The sequence below is a fragment of the Mustela nivalis genome (assembly GCF_964662115.1).
Source record: "Mustela nivalis genome assembly, chromosome: 19".
NCBI classification, from domain to species: domain Eukaryota; kingdom Metazoa; phylum Chordata; class Mammalia; order Carnivora; family Mustelidae; genus Mustela; species Mustela nivalis.
The window spans coordinates 9,793,450-9,810,364 of record NC_139038.1 but is presented as its reverse complement, the minus strand read 5'-3'; the positions used below and the strand labels follow the sequence as shown (position 1 = coordinate 9,810,364).

The 16,915-nt window shown below is 59.1% G+C and overlaps 2 protein-coding genes and 1 long non-coding RNA gene across 4 annotated transcripts in view; 1 reads left to right on the top strand and 2 right to left on the bottom strand.

Annotated features, from left to right (window-relative positions):
• Positions 1–1,509: 1,509 nt before the first annotated feature.
• Positions 1,510–2,880, bottom strand: LOC309853977. The gene is made up of 2 exons (XR_014306030.1): positions 2,700–2,880; positions 1,510–1,787 (listed from the first exon to the last, which is right to left on the bottom strand). It is a non-coding gene; the product is annotated as an uncharacterized lncRNA (long non-coding RNA).
• NSUN5 (NOP2/Sun RNA methyltransferase 5) lies at positions 2,881–14,635 on the top strand. Its single transcript, XM_082712592.1, has 10 exons — positions 2,881–3,045; positions 3,134–3,256; positions 3,679–3,853; positions 3,946–4,054; positions 12,773–12,911; positions 12,999–13,114; positions 13,427–13,605; positions 13,775–13,985; positions 14,061–14,201; positions 14,278–14,635. The coding sequence occupies exons 1-10, from the start codon at positions 2,953–2,955 to the stop codon at positions 14,414–14,416; spliced, it is 1,425 nt and encodes a 474-aa protein (XP_082568718.1). The 5' UTR covers positions 2,881–2,952; the 3' UTR covers positions 14,417–14,635.
• The window catches only part of LOC309853960 (nuclear envelope pore membrane protein POM 121-like), a 58,057-nt gene continuing 55,770 nt past the window's right edge, over positions 14,629–16,915 (bottom strand). For both annotated transcript variants that reach the window (XM_082712553.1, XM_082712552.1), the window contains one exon: positions 14,629–16,743. In XM_082712553.1, the coding sequence (XP_082568679.1) occupies positions 16,646–16,743 (98 nt within the window). In that variant the 3' untranslated portion in view covers positions 14,629–16,645. The remainder of the gene's footprint in view (positions 16,744–16,915) is intronic.

Here is a 16,915-nt window from a genome sequence, read left to right as displayed (position 1 = left end):
AAGCGCTCACAAACAAGGGTGTGAAAACCCTACAATAAGAGAGGCCTTTCAAAGGGACACAGGGAGCCAACTGAAAGCACTCCCAGTGCCAAAATGGGAAAAAGTTGAGCGACAGAATAAAATAGTACGTGTTTCCCCACTGTCAGTAGGTAGAGAGTTTCTGTGCAATTTACTTCATACTTTGAGTTGTTCGCTGAAGCGGAGTCATGAGAAGCAGCGATGACCATTACTTTATGTGGAAATATTTAACATTCCCAGACACCCCAAATTAACTGCTTTTAAGCTTCTCTTACCTTCGGCTACGTCTTACGAGTGGATGCACACGGTTGATCAAGGTAAAGCACAGTTGAGAGCTATGGAGGCCGATGCTGAGAAGTGGAGGGCAGAGCGCTGGGCAGCCCCTCTACCCTGGCACGGGGTGCGCACTGCGTCTACGGGGGCTTGTGGCAAGACAGTACTATTTTTACTTTTCCCCTTTTTCAATAAAATGAGAATTCTCTTAGGCTTTCTTTCAGTTAGCGAAAACAGGTACTACTGTAGGATTTTCGTAAAATGAAGTGGTGTTAATGCAAATTTTCAAAAGGTGGGGGATGGGGCGTCTGGGTGGCTCAGTCAGTTGAGCATCAAAGTCTTGATCTCAGCTCAGGCCTTGATCTCAGGGAGGTGAAATCAGCCCCACACGGGGCTCCATGCTGGGTGTGGAACATACTTTAAAAAGAGCAGGGGAGGGCGGCCTGGGTGGCTCAGTGGGTTAAAGCCTCTGCCTTCAGCTCAGGTCATGATCTCAGGGTCCTGGGATCGAGCCCCGCATCAGACTCTCTGCTCAGCAGGGAGCCTGCTTCCCTTCCTCTCTCTGCCTGCCTCTCTGCCTACCTGTGATCTCTGTGTCAAATAAATAAAATCTTAAAAATAAATAAATCAGGGGATTCCTGTACTGAATTACAACTCAAGGTATGAAGTAAATACCCATGAGTCCATAATGGTAAGTGACTAATTAAATAAAGCTGGAAGAAGAGAGAATTCTGCAGAATGCCAAATAATTTATGTACCTACTTTGCCCTCAGAAAGGGAGAGTGTTAATCCCTACTCTTTAAAGGGCGGACTATACATAGTGACTCCTTCCTAGAGGGAACAGAGGGATAAAGACTAGTTTACAGAGGAGAAAGATGAAGAACTACTTTAGCCAGGTGAACAAGGTAAGCATCAACAGTCAAGGTCATGCTCATACTATATGCCCTTGATGTGATCTGATGAGGATGGTACATTACCTGTAGTCTTCCAAATACTCATTAAGCCAGTCTGGTCACGGGAAAAAAAAATCAGACAAATCCCAATGAAGAGACATTCTACAAAACACTGACCAGGATTTCTCAAAACCATCAAGGTCATCAAAACCCAGGAAAGTCTGAGAAATCGTCACAGCCAAGGAGATATGACACCTGAATTTAACATGGTGTCTTAGATGGTACTGAAGAACAGAAAATAGTCATTAGGTAAAAGCCAAGAAAATCTGAATCCTCTATGGACTTTATTAATATCGATGCACTTGTTAACCATTCACCTGAAGGAGTGGGGATTGGGATTGTTTTAGGGTAGATTACGTGAACAGCTACTGGCTGTCCATGCCAGTTTGTGCACCGCTCATTCCCTCCTTCCGTCACGCAGCAGATGCTAGGTCCTTACTGCGAGAACACTGGTTTGGGAGGTACAGATAGGTGAGGTTCAAAAAGGATTTGCCCTCGTGGAGCCAGCTAGAGAATAAATCATGACTGCAGCTGGAACAGGTGCTATGAAGAAAACAAAATAGATGTTACTCAGTTGGGAGTGGGGTTTCCACTCAAAGATCACTATTAACCCACCTAGAGCTACAGGACTGGGTGAAACGTTTAAACAACAATTTGGATGTAGACTAGAGTCAACCTCCTTGCAAAATGCTGACGTGCTGTTGGTGCTACAGAGAATGCACAGGCAGGTCTATTCTGGTCCACGGAGGCCTGTCCACTTGAATGCTTGAGAATCTCATGTATTGGATTGATTCAATCAAATTAATGTGTACCAGTAATCCCATGAGTGCTGGGGACAGAAGCAAATCCTACAAAATCCCTGTCTTCCCAGAGATCCGCTGAGGAAATTACTATAAAGGAATTATTACAATGCACAAAAAGCCCACCATTTGGAAACAAAGTGCTCTTCCTCACATCATGTGCCAAACTGAATTCTAAATGGTTAAAGATTTAAGTGTGGGAAAAAAATGAAGCCATAGTGACTGCTATATTGTAAAGGTGTGAAGAAGCGGTTCCAAATATGACATCAAAGGCAGAAACCACATTTTTTAAAAAATATGAAAACCGGCCCCAAACTATAAACATTAAAAACAGTAGGAGCGTCTGGGTGGCTCAGTGGGTTAAGCCTCTGCCTTCCTCTCAGGTCACGATCTCAGGGTCCTGGGATCAAGCCCCGCATAGGGCTCTTTGCTCAGCGGGGAGCCTGCTTCCCCCTCTCTCTGCCTGCTTGTGATCTCTCTCTGCCAAATAAAATCTTTAAAAAAGCTTAAAAAGTGTTTTAAAACAACAGTAAACTGTAAAAAATCTACCTAAGACGAGGTATATATTGTTAATAAACAGAGGACGGAGATGGAGGGAGTGACCAAGAGACACTAACGTAACAGAACACAAAGGATCAATAAGCACAATATCAACCTCCGTAACAAAACAGCAGGGAAGCGCCGCCGCCCGTCGGACTGGAAAAGAAAGGAAACAGAAGCGGTGCGAAGAGGAGCGGGAAACCGCTCTCCCAGCGCTTCACTTCACGCGGGGCTCGGGAGTGCTGAAAGGGCACGGGGGTTTCCGGGTCGAGAGTCCGCGCCCTTTGACCCGGAAGTGCAGGCGGGCGGGGCGGTGCCAAGGCGAGAGTGCCTCGCGACACGGCCGTAAAGGCGCGTGGGAGCGCAGCATGGCGCTGTACGCGACGGCGGCGACGGTGCTGGCGGCCGTGGAGGGCCGACGGGGCTCCATCAAGGGGCTGGTGTACGCCAGCAGCTTCCAGGTAGCGGGGTTCGGGGGTTCGGGCCCGGCGGGGGGCGGCGAGAAGGGGGGGGCCCTGCCTCAGGCGGTGTCCTCTCGGCCGCGCGCAGAACGTGAAGCAGCTGTACGCGCTGGTGTGCGAGACGCAGCGCTACTCCGCCGTGCTGGACGCCGTGATCGCCGGCGCCGGCCTCCTCCGCGCCGAGAAGAAGCTGCGGCCGCACCTGGCCAAGGTACCGGGGCCGGGGGGGCGGGGTGGTGCGGGACCCGGTGTCCGCGCCGGACCGTGCCCCGCGCGACTTCAGGAGGCGCCTCTGTCCGACGCGCGCGAGCGTCTCTAGCCGCCGCTCGCTGAGGCGGGGTGACCGTGCTGGACCTCCCGCGGCGGGGACTCTGGCTCAAACTCGAGGGTGGCGGTGACGACGACGAGGAGGGTCGGATGCGGAGCGGGGCGGGTGAGCAGCCCCGGGGAGAGGGTTCGGGACCGGGAAGCGAGACACCGGGCTGGGCTCCCCGGGCTGCCGCGCACCTGGCCTGTGGCCTTGGGCAGAGCACCTCGCCGGACCCGGCGCTGCCTGGCAAGTGGTCGCTCAGCGCTGTGACGTCCCGAGACGCGCACCCTGAGGCCTGCCCCTCGTTCCTTCCCCACCCCCAGGTGCTCGTGTACGAGCTGCTGCTGGGGAAGGGCTTCAGAGGGGGCGGGGGCCGCTGGAGACCCCTGCTGGAGCGGCACCAGGCCAGGCTGAAGGCGGAGTTGGCGCGGCTCAAGGTTCAGCGCCGGGTGAGCCGCAACGAGGACCTGTTGCAAGTGGGATCCAGGCCTGGCACGGGTGAGCCGGAGGGCGTGTGGGCAGGAGGGCAGCGCCCGGGCCCCCAGAGGAGAGGGCCTGGTCCTGCCCCCTCACCGCCCATCGCGTCCTAGCCTCGCAGGTGCCTCGGTTCGTGCGCGTGAACACCCTCAAGACCAGCCCTGAAGATGCAGTAGATTATTTCAAGAGACAAGGTTTCTCCTACCAGGGTCGGGCTTCCAGGTGAGCTGAGAACCTGCCTGGCTGCGGGGGGCTCTGGGAAAGGGGGATCCAGGGGAAGAGAGAGGAGGGGAGGTGGTGACGGGCTCCGGCTTTCTCCTACTTTTCCAGCAGTTTCTCTCTCTCTCCTGCCGAGGCCGGGCTTTCTCCAGCCCTTAACTTAAAATCCTGTTTATTCAGAATTCACGACTTAAGAGGAATCCTTCCAAAACAATGTGCTTAAACACACATTGTTGACTTATACTGCAAGGTAATTACTACCTAGTTAACATTCGTCACCACGTATAATACAGAAAGTTTTTTTCTCTTGTGATGAGAAAAAAGAGGAGTCGGAGGGAGAGGGAGAGCGAGACTCCTAGGCACGAGGAGGCTTCGTACCCGGTGTGCTGAAGCGGGGCTCGGCTCCGTCTCAGGCCCCTGAGATGACCTGAGCCCACATCAAGAGTCAGAAGACACGTCACTGACTGAGCCACCCAGGTGCCCCCTCTTGTGATGAGAACTTTTAAGATCTCTTAGCATCTTTCAGGTACGCAGTACCGTAGCTCTTAGCGTCACCCACCGTGCCGTACATTAGAGCCCTGGGACTTACGTATCTTATAGCTGGAAATTTGTGCTTTTGACAAACTTTACCCCTTTTGCAAGCCCCCCCCGCCCCCGCAGTCACAAAGCCGTCCCCTGTATTTATGAGTTCGTGTTTTAAAGAGATTCCACATACGAGTGAGAATATACAGTGTTTGTCTTTGATTTATTTCACTTAGCGTAAGATCCTCAGGGCCCATCCATGTGGTCGCAGACGGCAGGATTTTATATTTTGTCTGAAAACTATTCCCGTGTGTGTATGCATGTGCACACGCACACACATACGTGCACGTAGTTACATGTTTTCTTTATTCCTCTAACCGTTGACATTTAGGGTTTCCAGGTCTTGGCGGTCGCATATCTGTAGCAAACGGGCCGGGTATGTTTCTGAATTAGTGTTTTCCTTTTCCTTGGAAAAACACCTAGAAATGGGATTGCTGGATCATACGGTAGGCTCCAGCTCTGATCCTGTGCTGAGCCTCTGTGCTGTTTCCCACAGTGGCTGCGCCAGTCCTCGTCACCCCCAGCGGTGCAGGGGGCTTCCCTGATTCCCACATCCTCACCGACAGCTGTTTCTTATTTTTTGGGTAATAGCCGTTCTGACAGGTGGGAGGTGACATCTCGTTATGGTTTTGATGCTTGTTTCCCTCATGACTCATGGGATTAATTTTTTAATCCCATATGTTTACACCTTCTCGTGTACCTGTTGGCCATCCGTCTTTGTCCAGTGTCATTCTTTTGCTCGTGACCTCCATTTTCCTGACCCCGTTATGGAAGAGACTGTTTGTTCCCTGTTGTATGTTCGTGGCTCCTTTGCCACAAACTAATCGGCCGTACAGCTATGGGCTTATTGCTGGGCCCTCTGTTCTGTTGCATTGATCTGCGTGTGTGTTTTTATGCCGGGACCAATTCTGTGTTGTCTGCAGCTTTGTAATGTCGTTTGAAATCAGTGTGAGATCTCTAGCTTTGTGCTTTCTCAGGATGGGTCTGGCTGTTCCGTTCCATACAAATCTTAGGATTGTTCTGTACCTGTAAAATGGCCATTGGAGTTTGTTAGAGGTCACACTGGCTCTGTAGACTGCTTCGGGTAGTGTGGACCTTCAACGACATTCTTCCACTCCGTGAGTGTGGAGCAACTTCTCGTTTGTGTCATTTTCAGTTTCTTTCCTGGTATCTTACAGTTTTCAGAGTACCGGTCTCTGATCTCCTTGGTTGAATTTATTTCTAGTTTTTTGGGGTTTTTTTTGGGATACGAGTGTAAATGAGATTGTTTTCTTAATTTCTTTTTTCTGATAACATTGGTTTGCAAACTCCCTGGGAGCCTTCCAGGTATAATCTGAAACCAGGCCCCATCCGCACGGGGCAGGGCCAGAGAAGGGACGAAGAAAGAGGCGGACTGGTCCCGATGGACATGTGGCAGGTTTAGTAATAAGAGAGCTTCATACAAGGCTTGCCTTGGGAAGCCAGAAGACGAGTAGATCCCTGCACCCCGGCCCCACCAGAATCTTAAAAACAGTTCCTAGATAGGCCTTAACTGGGTTCAGTCACGTGGAGGCCCATGTTGGAGGGTAGTGTGGGTTCGGTTCCAGAATGCTGCAGTGAAGCAGGTCGGATGAATTTGTTGGTTTCCCTGTGGCCATGAAAGACAGGTTTATTGTATAGTGTAGCCTACGAAGTGTACAGGAGCGTTATGTCTGAAAAGACATTTATGTATTTTATTACTAAAAAATGCTAAACATCACCTGAACTTTTGGTGAGTCATAATCACTGATCAGAGGTCACCGTAACAAACTCTGTATTCATGAAAAAGTTTGGAATATTGTGAGGATTATCAGAATGCGATCCAGAGACAAGAAGGGAGCAGATAGTGCTGGGAAAATGGGGCCTTCGGTTTGTAAAACAAAACAAACCCCCAACAAAACCTCACTACCTGCGAAGCATTGTCAGTAGAGCAACATGCGGTGAAGTGATTTATGCCTGTACGCGGTCCCTGTGATCTCAGCACCACGTCAACGTCTCAAGGCTTTGTCGTTGGGGCGGCCTGTGGTGGGGAAGGCAAGTGGGGTGCTCGTTCCGAAGTCAGGGAAAGGGGTGAGAAGCCGCCTCCGTTTGCCGGGTCCGGCTGGCGGGTCAGCCGGCGGGCCCGTGCTCTCAGTGACCTCCCCAACACTCTAACCCTTGTGACCAGCTCTAAAATCCCAGACGACCCTGTTTTCTGCCACGTGTCCTGAGTGCTCGGCAGGGGGTTCACTAGCACTGGAGGTGGACGCAGCATTAGGGGCGGGTCCGGTTCTTGCTGGGACACATGCAGGAGAAAACAGATTAAGACCACAATTTCCCAGGGGCGCCGGGGTGGCTCGTTGAGCGTCTGCCTTCAGGATCCCCGGGCTCCCCCGCATCAGGCTTCCTGCTCAGTGGGGAGCCTGCTTCTCCCTCTGCCTCTGCCCTCCCCCTAGCACATGTGCTCTCAGATAAATTCATTCTTTTTCTGTTTTTTAAAGATTTGTTTATTTGACACAGAGAGATCACAAGTAGGCAGAGAGGCAGGCAGAGGGAGAGGAGGAAGCAGGCTCCCTGCCAAGCAGAGACCCCGATGTGGGGCTCGATCCCAGGACCCTGAGGTCATGACCTGAGCCGAAGGCAGCAGCTTAACTCACTGAGCCACCCAGGTGCCCCAGATAAATAAATTCTTAAAACAAACTAACTCCCCCCCGCCCCGCGAAATTCCCCAGATCAGTGGTAACACCGCAGAGCACCCCCAGATCCAAACCGTTGATTTATTAACATCCCCTAGGCTGGAGGCGCCATCGCTCAGGCCGTGGACTCGAGTCCTTGTGTGAGTTAATAAATGGCCCGTGAGCACACTCTTTGTCAGGAACACACAGGTGCCTCCTTGTGAAGCCATAATCACGTCCAAGTGCATCCTGCTGGGGAGGTCGGCTTTCCTTACCGAAGACCGTTCAGTGTTCGGAAGGGCGGGCCCCTGGCGTCGCCGGGGGAGTGTAGCGGGGGCTCCCGTGTGTGCTTTCGTGTTCTCCGTCCCGTGCAGGGAACAGAGGTGCCAAGTGACGGTGTCATCGGGGGACAGACGACCACTGCTCTCCAGCCTGGAGGAGAGGATGCTGGCAGCTTTCCTTTCTCCTTGGCGGGGAGGGGGGGGCAGCACTGCCGGGCGTGAGGAGCGGGGAGCAGACATGCCAGACCGGCACCCCCACCTTCTGCCCGCTTCCGGAGCGCGCGTGCCGCTCCCGGGGGAGCGGTTTCTGCAGGGGCCGCTGGATCCCGCAGGAGGTGCGGCCGCTCCCCCGGCCCAGGGGTGGGAGGTCCCATGCCCGTTCCCGGGGCCATCCCAGCGCGCATTTCCCAGCGCAGGGGAGCCTGGCGTTCTCAGCAGCAGCATGCGGCCTGCGGGGAGAGGGTGGCGGCTCTTCCCTGCATGGAGTTGCCCGGGCGGGGGTCCCCAGTCTGGCCCGCAGAGCGGCAGGCCCCGATTCGTTTGTGTTAGAGCCTGCGACAGCGCTCAGACCCACTAGCCGAGGAGTTTGGACCCGAGTAACCGCATCCGCTCTCAGCATCCTGTCTCCTGTCTGCCGGGCCGGCTGCTTGCGGGTCGGAGGGGTGATGGGTCCTGCATTCGCGTCGTGCCCTTCTGTGCACTTGCACATCGGGACTGTTGCGGCGTGAGCCCCAGTCACGGTCTAGTACACTCACCCAGGCTCTTCTCAGGTGGGGCCGAGGCGGTGACCACCTACAGGGAGGGTGGCTCGAGTGCTCGCTGGGGAGGGAGGGGCCGGTCTGGTGGCCTTGCCAGCTGCCTTGGGCAGGACTCACAACAGCTGGGCCGCGTTACTGAGCTAACCGGTCCCTCTACCTCCAGGGCCTTCTGGCTTCCTTGGTAGGTGCCCTCCCATCGGGGCGCAGCGGCGGGCCCGCATCCGTGTGCCGAGTTACTGCTGCCCGGAGGTCGTTAGGGCTGGCCCAGGAGCCAGACTGTCGTCAGCTTCTGGCCCGCCGGGCGGGGTCGTGCTGCCGTGGGAGCCCCGACGTGGAACCTGGTGAACCTGCCGGTCTTCTCATATATCCTGACCCCGCAAGGGCTCATTCGCGATCCACCCCTCCTGTTTTCCACCGTCCGCGCCACAGGGGGTCTCCTTAGGGCCGCCCGCGGTGCGCGTGGGGGGCTGAGGGCCGGGGCTGGGGAGCCATCACTGGCCAGAACGTTCTGGCTGCAGCCGTGGCCGCTGTGGTGCTGCTTCCGCAGGGGCTGTTCCTGGGGGGTGTGGCGCACACGACTGGAAGCTCTTGCTCTCTGGCAGGGACAGCTGGTGTCTTTTTCCTTCCAGAGCTGGGAAGCAGAGTCCTAGGGGCGCTCTCCCTTTCGGTCGTCGCTGCCACAGTGCGCAGCCTCAGCAGCTGCCCGGCTCGCGCCGTTGGAGCTTTGTCCCTTTCCCTAGTGATTTGCCTTCTCAGGCGGCTCCGTGACCCCCGCTGGACTCAGGGACAGAGGTGCTGCGCCAGGTGGGGACGCGGAGTCCTGCAGAGCTTTCTCCAGGCTCGCACACCTGCTCCTCGCTCTTGGGGGCTAGGTGAAGTGCACCTCGCCTGTCGGTCACAGCGTCTGGGACGGGGTGTGTCTTAGCGGATGAAATGACACCCACCCCCAGGGCAGTGTCTGGGCCTTGAATTTTCTGGGGGTCACTGTCCAGCCTCTCTCTCATGGATGCGCAGCAAAGCCTGCGGTACGGCCTGTGACACGCACGCTTCCACGCGATTACTAGGGTGTGCGTGCGATGGCCCGTCCTCCTGGTGTGGGAAGGGTGACAGCGACAGGGCCCCTGCTGCCTTCCTGTGACCTATGCTGGGCCATGGGGGTAGCCTGGGGGCAGTGCTCAGAAGATCCCCCGCTGCCCCTCCCATGTGAAGGCAACCGGTCTTGTGCTTAGTGGCCAAGGGGACACCGTGGAGGCACGTGCTGAGAACGGCACGGCACGGCACCCTCCCCGGACTGTGGCCTTGGTGTCTGAGACGGTGGTGGCGTTGGGCACAGCCGTGTGCAGGGGGGGCCACTGCCTTGTTCGGTTCTGGGTGCTCTGCTGTCACCCCCAGGAGCTGGGACACGCATCCGTGGGCTCTCGTGGGCTGTGGGAAGCGCCGGGGCAGGGCGTGCGGTGCCCGCTCAGTGTCGCCCATGGAGGGTTTCTCCTGCAGTGTCGTGTGGTCCTCGGGGAGGAGGGGCGGTCTCGTGTGCCCGCGGAGTCTGATCAGCCTCCAGGTGGGATTCACCTGGACGCAGTCGAGCCGGTAGGCGGCCGGACGCGGGGTGTTCCCTAGTCCTGGGAAGGGAGACCCCCATGTCCTCAGGCAGGCGGAGGGTGCCCAGTTGGCAGCGTCAATGGACTTTCTTGATGGGCATCGTCGCTCAGGTTTTAAGGCTTTCCACAGGCTGACGCTGCGGGGCCACAGCAAGGAGGTCCAGTCCGCGGGCCTCCGGGTTACATTCTCCAGACCCTTCCCGGTCCGGTGGGGGTGGCCTTTTGAGCTTTGCCTCGGTCCCCGCACCCCGAACGTCGTGTTGCCCGGGTGGACTCACCCCTGTGTGCAGCCCGTCCCCGTGCTGGGGGCCACCTGGAGCTGGCTCCTTCCTGCTGGGATGTGGCCCCCTCAGGGCCTCCAGAGAGTGGGGTGCCGATGGCCCGTCTCACTCCCAGCGGCCTAAGAATTTGTTGTACTTCTGTATAGATTCCTGGGGTCCCGCGTGCCCAGGAAGGCCCCCCTCATTGGGCCAAGCACCCCCCCCCCCGTGGGCTGGAATAATCCAGCACCCGAGGATGTAAGTCCCTGAACTTGCTACAAGTGGGCCACTCGCCCCTGCTGGAGGGCAGGGTGTGTGGGGCAGAGGCTCATTCTGTCGCCTTCGGCGCAGCCAGGGAGAAGCCATTGCCCCACGGCCTGTCACCTCCCGGCTGCACTGGGATGCTCCCCCAGCCTTTAGCTGGAACGTGGCAGCCGCGTCCGCAAGCTGAGGGAGGAGACCCTCTCTTCGCGAGTGTTTCCCGAGCTGGGGGGCTGCCCTGCTAGCCGGGGCTGCCCCTGCATCTTGTGTTAGGGGTCCGCTGACGGGGGGGTGATCTGCCAGCACAGCCTCCCCCCCGCCCCCACTTTGCTCTGCGGCAGGGCCACCGTGTAGTTTCTCCAGTGAGTCCGTTAAAGCGGCCTGCGCTTTCGGCCCGCCCCCCATACTCACACAGGGTCCCCAAGCATCTGACGTAGGGGCCCCCCTGCACCACACAGAGATCGCCGGCCGGTTGGGGACCCCCGCAGGCTGTGTGCTCATGGTCTCCTGTTGGCTCCCCCATGGCTGGGAGTGATCCGAACGGGCGGGCCGCTGCGGATGGGCCGGGGACAGGCTTCCTGAGCAAGGGCACTTAGCTGGGGGCATGTCTGGGGCGGCAGCAAGACGTCTCCACGCCCACCTGCCAGAATCTTCCCAGTTGATACAAGGCCTTCATGGGTTCTGTCTGCCGCCTTCTGGATGGTCTCTGCGCCCTGGGACTGTCTCAAGACCGCGTCCTGGGGCGGGCTCTGGGAGCGGGGAAGGCAGGCAGGACGCACGCCCCAGGGACGGGGTGCCGGAGGGGCTGGGGTGCCCAGACCCTGTGCCCAGCAGTGGCCACGTCATGTCCGTGGCCGCCCGGTAGTGAGTCGTCTGTGTAAGAGACACAACAGATTCTCGTGCCTGGGTTTTCTGTCCTGCTTTACCGAATCCGCTCGGAAGTTCTAGCAGTTTTCTGGCTGGCGTTTCCCGCGTCGCCCGCCCTCCTTGGTTGGATGCCGCGTCACCATGTCGCCTGCCGTGCTGACTGGGTTGCTGAGAGAAGGGGCCACGAGGGGACGTCCTTGTCCTGTTCTCGGTCCCAGAGGAAGGGCTTTCAGGGGTTCACCCCCGAGTGGGGTGGCTGCAGGCTTTTCCCAGTGGCCTGCGCTGTGCCCAGCTTGTGCCCTCGACACCTGCTTTGCAGGGTTTTGTCATGAGTGGACGTCGACTCGTCAGAGACCATCAGGGTCTTTGTCTTTCATTTTGTGGATGTGGGACCGGGTATTAGGTCTGCGGGTGTGGACGCGTCCCGCGTCCCTGCGCTTTGCACCTCCAGCACCCTGTCGTCCGCGAACACATGGCCGCGAGGCCAGCCGCCGAGCCCCCGTCGCGCCCGTCCTGCCCGCTGTACCTTTCTGTCCTCCTGGACCCTGCGCGCCGTTTTCTCTTTTCACGGGCAGGAGAACCTCCCGACTTCAGCTGTGCTTGGCCGCAGAAAGCTCCGCGCACCCCCCACTTCCTGGGGGCTTGACAGCTCTGGGAAGTGCCTCTGCCCCCTCCCCGTCCCCTCGGCCTGTGGCCTGCTGCTGGGAGGCCAGGGTGGTGCGGCAGGGAACGCAGGAAGCTTGGGTTTGGCTTCGGCTCTGCCCCCGGATAGCTCTGTGACCCGCTTGGCAAGGGGCGCGTGCTGTGCTCTGTGCTCCGTCAGCGGCGGCCAGCGGGCCTTCCACCCGCGCCCCTCGCGTGCGGCGCCCCCGGCCCAGCGGCCCCTCCCCCCGCGGTGGGTGTGTAACTGCTGGCGTTTCGGGGGCGCCTGGATGGCTCCTTGGGTTAAGCCACTGCTTTTGGCTTGGGTCATGGTCTCGGGGTCCTGGGATCGAGCCCCACATCAGGTTCTCAGCAGAGAGCCAGCTTCTGCCTCTGTCTCTGCCTGTCTTTCTGCCTACTTGTGATATTTGTCAGATAAAATCTTTCAAAAAAACAAAAAAACCAGCTGGCGTTTCTGGAGCGCCTCACTCGTGCCGGATACTGTACGCATCTCGCGTGGAATAACCCAGTTCTCCCCGTGACCGCTTCCCAGAAGCGGGAGGGGGTGTGACGGAAGGCACCTGCCCCCGTGTCCCCTGCTGGAAGGTGGCGGAGGTGGGACCCTGGGCCAGGGCTGACCCGCGTGCCCACGTGTTCCCTTACCTGCTGCCTCCGTCACCAGCCGTGCGTTTCTCCGCAGCAGTCTGCGGCATCTGTCGCGTGAGGTCACACGTGGAAGGTCCAGCCTAGTGCTCGGCCGGGGGGACTCAGAACGTTCCATGCTTCTTGTGCCCTGGCAGCCTCGAGGACCTGCGGGCCCTCAAAGGGAAGTGCTTTCTCCTGGACCCCTTGTTGCCAGAGCTGCTGGTGTTCCCGGCCCAGACGGATCTGCACGACCACCCCCTGTACCGGGCCGGTCACCTCATCCTGCAGGACAAGGTGGGGCAGGTGGGCGGGAAGGGGGCGCACGCGTGGGTCGGACGGCGCGGGGTCCCCGTGCGCCAGCGCCTCGCTCTGCCCCCCCAGGCCAGCTGCCTCCCGGCCATGCTGCTGGCCCCGCCCCCGGGCTCGCACGTCCTGGACGCCTGCGCTGCCCCAGGCAACAAGACCAGTCACTTGGCCGCTCTGCTCAGGAACCAGGGGTGAGTGCCCCGGCCAGCCAGAGGGGATGGCGTCTGAGCCCACCCTTGGGAAGCGGGAACTCTGTGTCCCAAGCAGGGCGTGCAGGCTGAGAGCACCTTCCTCTGAAGAATCCCAGGCGGACCTGGAGCGGTGGGGGGTGTGGGGGGGCACGCCCAGCTTCCCGTGGGGGCGCTGCTGTGAGATCGGAAGCCCCTGCTCGGGTCCCGCTGACCAGACACGGTCCTGTGTCCCGAGTGGACGTGTTCTTGCATGTCCCATCTGTGGGCCCTTGGGGGCCTGGTGATTCGCTGCAGCTGTCCCCTGTCCCCCAGGAAGATCTTTGCCTTTGACCGGGACGCTGCGCGGCTGGCGTCCATGGCTACCTTGCTGGCCCGGGCTGGAGTCTCGTGCTGCGAGCTGGCGGAGGAGGACTTCCTGGCGGTCTCCCCCTCCGACCGGCGCTACCGTCAGGTCCAGTACATCTTACTGGACCCTTCCTGTAGCGGCTCAGGTGAGATGGGGACAGAGGGTGTGTGAGGGACCTGCGGCTCTGGGGTTCGCGCTGGCCTCGGGTTTAGCTCAGACTCTCCTCGTCCGGTGACCCAGGCCAGCGTTCTCACCCGTGCAGCAGGGACTTCCGCGCGAACCGAGGCCATCTGCAGCTGACGCTCTGTCCTTAGGAATGCCAGCCAGACCGCTGGAGGAGCCCGGGGCAGGCACCCCGAGCAAGGCGCGCCTGCAGGCCCTGGCCGGCTTCCAGCAGCGAGCACTGCGCCACGCGCTCAGCTTCCCCTCCCTGCAGCGCCTGGTCTACTCCACGTGCTCCCTGTGCCGGGAGGAGAACGAGGACGTGGTGTGGGACGCCCTCCAGCAGCACCCAGGGGCCTTCAGGTAGCGGGGGGCCGCCGGCGGGCTGGGGAGAGGGGCCGCTCTCTGTACCCACAGCCCTGCCGTGCTCCCCCGCAGGCTAGCCCCCGTCCTACCCTCCTGGCCCCACCGAGGCCTCAGCACTTTCCCAGGGGCTGAACACTGCCTCCGGGCCTCTCCCGAGACCACGCTCACTGGTGGCTTCTTTGTCGCTGTTCTGGAACGGGTCGAGGTGTCGAGGTGAGTGGGGTGGCGGGGGCTGCGTGGAAGGCGCTGGAGGACCAGGCTGCCAGTGACTCAGGGACTCTCCTCCTAGCTCGGTCCCCGAGGCTGAAGCAGTAGCACCCGAACTCACGGCCGGTGCTGCCCGACGGAGGAAGAAGAGACGGCGCCGGGCCTCGGCTCTGGGCACGCCGCAGGTCCGCGGAGCCGAGCCTGCTCCGGGGGGCAGTTAGAGCCCGGGCCTCCGCGCGGCTCAGCCCGCAGCCCTGCGTGACAGCTCCGTCCTTCCTACTGCCTGGTCACCGCTCTAGGAAGGAAAGCGGTAACCCTGGCTCTCCAGCGGGGACACGGTGGACTTCCTTGTCCTGGGGCCCCTACCCGGGCCGCGTGCCTGCCGGGGAGGGAGTGCCGGCCGGACCGCGGAAATAAAAGGCAGGACATGGTCCACAATAGATCACAGTTTTTTTTAATTCTTAATGACATAAGCAAGGAGAAAAATCTCACATTCATACGAAAAATTCCAACTAGACTCACAGGAATTAAGTCTTTATTTGTCATGGAAAGTCCCAGCCTCCCGTCCCTGTCCAGTGCACGTCCATGTACACACGCACACACACGCACACACACTCAGGCTGTGCCGGGACACCCCCGGGGGCTCCCGAACCAGCGGTCCTGCCTGTGGGACGGAGGTAAACCAGCTCGGGGCACTACGACTCGGAGGACCGACCTTCCGTCCGGCACGCGGAAGCTCGGGGTCCAGACCTGTGCCCCAGCCCCCAGGCCGGACAGCGACCGGGGACTCGAGGCGCAGGCCTCTCCCCCAGCTGCCCGCACAGGGACACACGGCCTGCTCTCCCCAGGGGTGGGAGGGACAGTCGCGTGCCACAGCACTCAACCTCAGTCACGGGGTGAGGGGGGACTCATTACATCTACGTCACATTATTTATAAAATAAGAATTACATTTTATATCGTGTGTCCTGAAGGAGCCCTGGCCCCTCCGGAGAGCTGCCTGGGACAGCGCCAGAGCCTCTTGCACAGGCGTAACTTAACTCTACAGCTAACTCCTAATCGATAGCGTTTATACGTAACCACCTCAGTGAACCAAGCTTGAAGGAATTTAAAAGGCAATTTAGCTTAAATACAAAAATAAATTTTTATTTTGTTAAAAAATGTTTAAATATTTTTTTCTTTTAATTTAGACACACGCATTCATACTTCTCCCAAAGAGGATGGGCATGGCAGCGAGGCTCTTGGGCCCAGGGGATGTAATCTGGGGGCGAAGGAAGCAGAGGTGAAGGGGAGGGGGAACCTGAATTCGAAGCGTGGTTCCTTAGTTTTGGTGTCTACCACAGCCCCGGGGGGGGGGGGGAGGGGTCAGGTCAGCGGCAGGGAAACCGCAGGGGGGAGAGGTCTTTGCTTCCCCTCGGCCCCATCCTCTCGGGCTGCCAGCCCTTAAAAGTCGAAAACCCCATCGGGAAATCCAGGCGTGAGCGCGTGTAGCGTAAAGCGGCGCTACTTTGCACGCTCGATGCGTGACGCCCCAGAAACGCGACAAGCGAAGTCCGGCACTACCAACATGCCGCCACTCACACGGTTCGATTCTTCCTCCAAACTCGATTCACAGAGCAACAGACGCAAGCATCAGACTAACACGGGACGAGGCTTCAAACATACGGCCCAGGGGAGGGGAGGCGGGCGAGGAGGGCCGTCCTGCCCGCTCGCCCCGCTTCCCCGGCGCGAGGGATCTGCCCTTGCAGCTGCCAGGCTAACAGTCTCGAGCCACCAAGCTTTAAGGGGCCAAACTGGCAGAGGGCGGGGGGCCACACGCGGACTCAGACTCGGCAGGAAGAGGAAGAGCAGGAACAGTGCCCGCCAGGCTCTCCAAGGCAAAGCCAAATTCGGGGTCGGGGTCACCTCACAGGGAATCGGGGCGGGCCAGAGCAGCGAGAAGTGGGGAAGCAGGGTCCCCTAAGGGGACCTGGGGACGACCACTGTTTACAGGCAAGCCAAGCATGGAAAAGCTGCGGGACCAACCCAGCTCCCCGACCCTGGTCCCCCGCTGCCCAGCAGCGACGCGGGCAAGCACTGTGCCGGCGACCCCCCCGCCCCGAGCTGGCCCTCCGGGGAGCGGGAGGGAGGCCCCCTGACGACGCGCGTCCTCCACAGAAGAGTCAGGAGAGGAGGTGACGGTATGTACAGATGTTCTCGCCCGCTCTCCAGCCTCGCCGCAGCTGCTCAAGCCAAGGGAGCAGGCGGCTGCCCTGTGCCCCCGCCCTCAGAGGCCCGAGGCTTCTCCCTCGAGCGGGCACGGCCACCAGGGCTGCCACTGCCTCCCCCCACAGAAGCTGAACGTGGGGGCGGCGGAGGTTGCTCTACGGAACTAGAAGGGTCAGAGGCTCCTCCCAGCAGGGGCTGAGGTCCACGTTTGGGCAGGGAGCGGGGGACAGGATGGGGACAAAGGCTATTTCTTGCGGGTGTGCTGCCTGCGGGCCTGCAGTCGCTGCCGGGCCCCGGGGGTCTTGGATCCTGCACCAATGGAAAAGGAAGGGGCCGCCGATCCTGGAAAGATTGGAAAGATTCAACAAGGCTTCATCAGGCAGCTGCTGCCTGGGGCACGTCCCCGGGCACCCCAATCTCTGGAAGGCTAGGCCAGCAGAAGGCTGGGGACTAGGCTGGGCCTCCCAAAACCGTGTTCAGTTGCTGGGGGAACAGGAGCGTGGGGAAGGACTAG

Bases quoted from the DNA above. Each gene is read 5' to 3' on its own strand.
- NSUN5 (XM_082712592.1), top strand. From the start codon at position 2,953: ATGGCGCTGTACGCGACGGCGGCGACGGTGCTGGCGGCCGTGGAGGGC. The intron at 13,115-13,426 runs GTGAGTGCCCCG...CCTGTCCCCCAG, and splicing joins GCTCTGCTCAGGAACCAGGG to GAAGATCTTTGCCTTTGACC. The intron at 13,606-13,774 runs GTGAGATGGGGA...CTCTGTCCTTAG, and splicing joins CCCTTCCTGTAGCGGCTCAG to GAATGCCAGCCAGACCGCTG.